This window comes from Thunnus thynnus, unplaced genomic scaffold (assembly GCF_963924715.1).
Source record: "Thunnus thynnus unplaced genomic scaffold, fThuThy2.1 SCAFFOLD_113, whole genome shotgun sequence".
NCBI classification, from domain to species: Eukaryota; Metazoa; Chordata; class Actinopteri; order Scombriformes; family Scombridae; genus Thunnus; species Thunnus thynnus.
The window spans coordinates 1-7329 of NW_027095876.1; the positions used below are offsets into that span (position 1 = coordinate 1).

At 38.6% G+C, this 7329-nt stretch overlaps 1 protein-coding gene across 1 annotated transcript; it reads right to left on the reverse strand.

Moving 5' to 3' along the window:
• Positions 1–1918: 1918 nt before the first annotated feature.
• On the reverse strand, positions 1919–5652 carry LOC137178734 (troponin C, slow skeletal and cardiac muscles-like). The gene is made up of 5 exons (XM_067583959.1): positions 5509–5652; positions 3943–4089; positions 3320–3434; positions 2788–2924; positions 1919–2241 (listed from the first exon to the last, which is right to left on the reverse strand). The coding sequence occupies exons 2-5, from the start codon at positions 4010–4012 to the stop codon at positions 2210–2212; spliced, it is 354 nt and encodes a 117-aa protein (XP_067440060.1). The 5' UTR covers positions 4013–4089; positions 5509–5652; the 3' UTR covers positions 1919–2209.
• Between the last annotated feature and the right edge of the window lie 1677 nt (positions 5653–7329).

Here is a 7329-nt window from a genome sequence, read left to right on the forward strand (position 1 = left end):
CCACTCTGATAAAATGATCAGGAGAAGATGTGTTTGGGCATGGAGTTTAAACATCAACCTAACTAGTTTGTTTTGAGAGGTCTGTAGATTCTTTTTAAGGATCTTAGGGATGCCAATATACCATGAAGTACAGCATTTTCAAAATGGCATCACACAAGTGCCCCGCCAATGTTTCAAGAGCATTTCTGTCTATTAAAGTGGATATTCCAGCAAGAAATTAAATTTTTTTGATTGAACCTTTGAGAGAACTTTTAGTGCCATACTTTACATAATTTTACATTTCTAGTGCTTTTAAATTCAATTCAGTTCACATCTTTCAGCTAACAAATTAATGAATTTTAAACTGTACACACAACTATCGCTTGTGTCTCAGATTGTCTCTTGTCTCAACCTCAGTTTGTCAGGCCTTGATAACAAACTGTCTGACATTATCTCAACTAAAACAGGAACTCCACAGGGCTCCGTTTCATCCCCCTTTTATTCACACTCTGTACTGCTGACTATAGGCACAGTTTGGTATCTTGCCAATACAAATGTTTTCAGATGACACTGTGAGTTTACTTAACAAGGCAATGACCTGGCCTACAAAGGGAGTTGAATCATTTGTCAGCTGGTGTGATGCAAAATTTTAAAAACTTAATGTTAGAAGATCAAAGAGTTAATTATTGATTTCAGGAGGAGGAGGATGTCTTTCCAGTGATAAGTAAGGGTCAGCAGATAGAATTGTCCAGTCTTACAAATATCTTGGTGTCTACCTGGACAGTAATTAAACTGGAAAAATAACACTGAAGTAGTATTTAAGAAGGCTCAGGTGAGGAATTTTTTTTTTTTTCTTGAGGAAGCTAGATCCTTTGATATCAGCAAGAAGCTTCATATTTTTTATCAGGGAATTTATTTTAGTGTCCTCTTTTATGCTGTGCTCTGCTGGGGGTGGGGGTGGGGGGGGGGGGGGGGGTCAATAAGATGATCAGAAAGGCTGGCTCTATGATTGGGCCCTACCCCAGACTCTGGTTTGTTTGTTCACATATTTATCTATCTATCTCTCTTCTGTTGGATATTATACATCTCTTCTCACAGTCCATCACCAAAGACTGCCAAAATAAGGCGGCCACATCAGACCAGACCCTAGCACCTGAAGGGGGCTCTGGGGACTGGACTAGTTTTGACAGCTTGCTGACAGAGGGCCTGATCATCGTCCCAGTCCCCTTCATGAAGACCAGAATGATTAGACCCCGTCTTATATGAGAGGGTGTTGCTCTAGAGAGGCTCTGACCTGCAGCAGACCAGCAACCTCTTATGGGCCTGGAGCAAGCCTAAAGATGGAGAAAGCAAAGAAGGCAGGGAAGAAAAACAAATACACAAAATGAAACAAAAAGAAAACACAAAAATAATGGAGAATAGATACAAAAAAATTATGCATAGATCAAATTGTGGCCACAGCCAGCTGTCCTGATCCATCCCAGTTTCGCCCCGACACCTCTTAGTCCAGGGGACGCAGATGCCTTTAACTCTATTTTCCTTTTTTTCACACATATGTGTAACGACAGTGATTGTGTATTGGGCTCTGAGCGCTTCCAAAACCTACACTCAACACTGTACCTAAACGCCTCCTGTGTAAACACACAAACAGAACAGTTGCTGCTCTGCTAACATGCTGCTCACATTACACTTTATATAGTTATGGAGTAAGAGGAGTTCTCTCTCTCTCTCTCTCTCTCTCTCTCTCTCGTCATTATTATTTATTATTATTGTTAATGCCCACTTTGTTTTTGTCTTTTTCTCGCTCTCTTACCCCTACATCTTTACACACACACCATGCCCTCCTTGTAAACAAGTAAGTTCTACGTAATTTTTCTGAAGGTGTAAAATACGGTTTCATGAACATATTATTACATCACATAGTATGACAGACAAAATATGCAATTCTGAAAAACTTTTTATTGAAAATAGTCTTCTATATGACACTTTGATTCATCATCACTATCAGAAACAGAGGAATTTGTTGTCAAAGAGATCTCTCAGCAGACCTCTGAGCTTTGTTGAGGTTGTTTGAGATGAACTGACAGGGCAGTCTGTTGAGGAGGTGTGTGTTGCTGATGTTGTTTAAAGCAGACAGGAGGTGGAGGCATATCTTCAGGAACGGCCTTCGATGGTGTTGCAGCCAATGGAAAGTGAGGATGCTGCAGCGTGAGGCCTTCAGCTGAATCCTTTATTCAACACCTTTCATGAACTCCAGGAACTCTGCGAGAGAACGAACAAAGTCAAACACTTTGACAAGACCCTGGATGTAGGCTCTGGTGTAGGTTGGGCATGCATTATCTCTATAAAAAGTAATGTCATCTTAATAATTACATCATGATGTCTTACATACAGGCCTGTAGAATTACTGATTGATTTCATTCATTTTAGAATAGCGTGACAGTCATGTAGTGCAGCTGGTTCACTTCCTGTCGTTATTAGTTATCACTGAAATGTCTACAACAACAATCAGGAATGAAATGCTTTTGGCTGCCCAACAAATGTAAACATATTAAAACATGACATTATATTATATATTAATAATGGATCAGGTGACGTGTTATAGGACACATGTTGTTTGTTGTGACAAACGCACAAAGAATTACTTCCCACGACTCTGCAGAGCTTCAGAGCTTCTTTCAGCTCATTGTTTTGGTTTTAGGAGCCACAGCATTGCAGTTTTAATTCTCATCAAATGTCAAATGCAAACTTTCATTGCCAATGTACAATATTTGCATATGAGTGTTACTAATGGTTTGGCTTTCGTACCATCATAATCAATTTTGCCGTCATTGTTTTTGTCTCCATCCTTCATCAGCTCCTCTATGTCGTCTTCAGTGATGGCCTCTCCAGTGGACTCCAGCATGGCCTTCAGCTCCTCGAGGTCTATGTAGCCGTCGCCGTTCCTCAACACAAGATGAAAGAATCAATCTCAGATGCAGTCAAAAGTAACCTCAACAAGTTTTTTTTTTTTTTTTTTTTTTAAACATCAGTAATAATTTTGTATTATTAAAGTCTTCAATATGAACTTTGTTTTCACAGTGCCAACCTTTTTATATATTTGTAAATACTTGGAGACACTGTATATGTACTTATGGACTTGTACTATATATGTGTACTTATATATGTGCATGTATGCTCGTGTTTGTTGAGCTCTGTTTGATTTTAGTGATATTTAAACCAATGTCCATCTACTAGTGTTAGTCAATACTGATTTATTTTACAGTCAAGGGTGACATTTCCTTGGAATTCTGAAGTGACACTGTGCAGAATATGAACAGAAATATAAAGAGAAACCTACTTGTCAAACATACGGAAAAGTTCAGCCAACTCCTCCTCTGATTTTCCTTTGCTCTCCTCCTTCATGCAGCGGACCATCATAACCAGGAACTCATCAAAGTCTACTGTACCGCTGCCTGTGAGCACACGCCATGATATTATATAGACATATATCTATATCATACTTCACATTTAAATCAGATTAACTTTTCCCTTTAGTTGCTTTAATGTCATTAAATATCATTTATACTCTGTAACGTCTTGTTGCAGCTCTTCATTTATCAGATAGAAATATTATACATGTCTGCTGCATCATCTTAGCTTTGGAGACTTTAGGATCTCCACTACAACTTAAAATCACTGTGAGTTTGTAATGAACGACTGACACTGGTTGGTGATGTCAGAGAGGTTCAATCTAAACCTGGTTTATGTTTCATTCAAAATGTCAGCATCTTATGAGGTTACTAACCATTAATTCCTGTGCTTACTTTAATGTTTGCCTTGGCCTTGAATCCCAAAGTCTCACAGTGATATCCTTGATATTTAGGGTGAAGCCTTTTACTGCTCCCAGATATACATTGCATACGGCTACAGTCTTGATGTCAACAGTGCAGTGAAGTGACAGACTTCATGATGCTGACATACCATCTTCATCCACCTCATCAATCATCTCCTGTAACTCTTCCGGGGTGGGATTCTGCCCCAGCATCCTCATCACCTTCCCCAACTCTTTGGTGCTGATGCAGCCATCCTCTGCATCCTGGATGAAGATGTCAAAGGCAGCCTTGAACTCTAGAGGAGACACAACCAGCATTACTGTCTGACAAGGAGATATGAGTTTAAGTTACTTTTTACTACAAACAGCAGAGTGGGAGTGAAAACTGGCCCGAGACTTTTGACTGTGACTGGCTGACAACACCCACCTGGAGACGCAAGAATTATGTACTAAACCGAGATTTAACTATTATAATTGTTGTTTTTTCTGATACAATATATCGTCCTCCTCACAACTTAACACTGATACAATATAATTACATATAATGATAACAGTATAATGTTCTATGTGAGAAACACAGAAAGTATATTCTCAAAAACTACCATATAACTCAACTATATGGTCAGCAAAAACTGGACACTGATAAGTAATGGACAGTACAGCAGTCAATAATAACATTAGACACATTTTAATCCTTCTGTGATGAAATTGTGTTGCCCTATTACAGCCAAAACACTTTGAGTACTTGGTTCATTGGCATATTAGAACTTAGAATGAAAGCAGAACAGAAACTGAGCTTAAATAATGTAAAATCCTACAAACCCCAGTCTAGTTGATCCCTGCTGTCTTCTATCTACCACTTAACCCTAACCTTGACTGGGAGCTGTGGTTCTGAATCCACTCTGGTGGTCGTCTGCAGAGTTACTGCTCTTAACTGCACAACTGTCTGAAGGATTTGGATGCTTCTATTAATTGTGATTTTGTAGAGGAGTAAGTAAGTAACAGAGATGATAACAGCCATTGCTATGGAACAACTGATAAACTGGGCCAGCCAGGTACATTTTGGGGCCCTAAACAAATATCCTGAGTAGTTTCATGGTGATCAATGAGGTAAAGTATGTCAGCTAACTAATTAGAAGCAAAAACGTTGACAGCCCCTTTTTGATGAAATAGTCACACAAACTAAGAATCCCAAAGATCTCAATTGAGGAAAAAGCACTGTTATGACATAATAATGTCACTTTTTTCAAAGAATTATTAACAACATGACACAATTGTCTGCCCCTCCTCCTAATATTAATCCTTGTTGCACTCAGTGTTGCAGAGCGGGACTCCAGGTATCGTATTTAGTTCATGCTTCCTTCAGCTGAAGTGGAGGTATACTTCCTGTGTTCCAGGCCTATAGAATAAATCAGCAGTAGAGGAAAGTTCCTCTCTTCAGACGCTCAGTGCAGAGGGTGGGCCACACTGACAGTTATCATCATTATCCATTAAGCAGATGTACTTGTGCACAATTACATGTAAAGGACAGTCTATGTGCATATTTTATATTCTTGTTTCTGTAAAGACAAATTGTGAAAGTCAATAAAACTTAAATACAACGTTTCCTTCACATACTATCATTGTTAACAGTAGCAGTCCTGCTTGTAAGTGCTATCAGTTGTAGCAGTGGGTATATAGAGAATAGTATAAATAATAACCAAACGTCTCCTCACCATTTTTCTGCTCTTCTGTCAAGTTCTCAACCTGAGGGAAACAAAATCAGAATGATCACTTTTTACAGTAACTTACTTCTTTTTACCACCCTTTCATGCACGGTGTCCACTACAGTGGACAGATATCTGGAAGCCATTTGAACCATTTCAGTTGTAGTACCATGTCCCAACTATCAGGTGGTGAACCCCTAAAGTGTTGTCTACAATTCCGTCTGAATATCATTTTTGGCTCTCTCTGTGATTTTGACATATGGCGGAGCGGAGAGGAGATGCACCGAGTAGCTCAGGAAGATCTGTTAAATCCTTTTATTCTCAGAGAAAGAAACAGGTAAAAAAATATATTTTTCAAATAAATAAAATGTTAGAAATACTTTTATCAGATTTTTAATAATATTTTTCTTGTACATTTTTTTCTGTGAGTGAAAATACATCTGTCCACTCCAGTGGACGTTATGCACCAAAGGGTTTATTCTGCCTATTGGGCCTAGGACATGTCCTCTCTATTGCTGCTGCTATTTAATGTTCCTATGTGTATTCATACCATTTGCTCTTATTAAATGTTAATATCTTAATAAAACATGTTTTTCTGGACCTATATTGATTTCCACTGAATCACTTTTTACACCGTTGATGCACAGTGTCAACTACAGTGGACACGTCTAAATACAATATATTAAAATAAGTTATTGTCATGATTTTTCAGGTGTTTAAGAGTTAAAACAAACAATAAAAAAATTATTACTCTGTGATTTCATAATTCATGCATGAAAAGGTTGGAAGAGAACCTCAACTCAACAACTCTACTGATAACTAAACCGCTCTGTGCTGCCGTCAGTGCAGAATGACTGCAATGTCACATGATGCTTTCTTCACTTACTATTCTTGTTCTGTGGCACAGTAGACTGAAGGAGTTGTGAGCAGTGTGGCGTTATGCTGGAGGTGGTGGTGGGAGGGGGTGGAGGGTTCATCCATTTGTTTTAAGAGCCATCAGCTGTCTCTTCTCTTCTTTCCCCTGAACTGTCAAACTGTTCTTTGTTCTATTGTCAGGCCCAGAAATATGAACTAACACAGCAGCCTGTCTCTGCCTGAGCACATCACACCTATTGTTTCACTGTTATTCAAGTTGAAGGAACACACAGACTCTCAAACATATAAATTAGATTTTTTACACAAACATGAACAGTAAGGGACTGTTCATCACAAGAAGATATATTATAAACTCCAATCAGTGGTCATCCCAAAAAACACAGGCTGCTAAAGTGCTTAAATTCCCACAAAAATACAGAGGACATGACCTCAGTGTCCTCAACTGTAACTACAGTCATGACCACAAGTAGAAGTTCATATCATTTACATTCTCAGAAATCCATTAATGTGCCCCTAAAATTATTGATTTTCACATAATTCAGATCAGTCTGTACTATGACTCTGTGAGATACTGTAAAAGTCATTTATTCTTTCCATTTGACATGATATAGATGTTCTTTGGTTCAGGGGAACAAAATAATGGGAATTCCTCACAATATAATGTGAAAGATTCATGGTGACTTCAGGGCTACTGGCTGGTTTTGCTCTAGGGCTGTTGAACTTGACTTTGGGATTAAAGGAGCAGAGTTATTGTTAACATCTGTCACAGTGGCTCCTAAACCTTATCAAACGTATGTGCCAGCGAAGGCCCATATCATTTCATACAGCTTAGTGACTGCACTCCTTTTGGTTAAAGCACAACACACCAGGACAGGAACAGCTCTAGGATTCTGGTATTATTACATGCTTTGTAATTGAATTATTATCAGATACAGAAATATAAAATACTGGGCT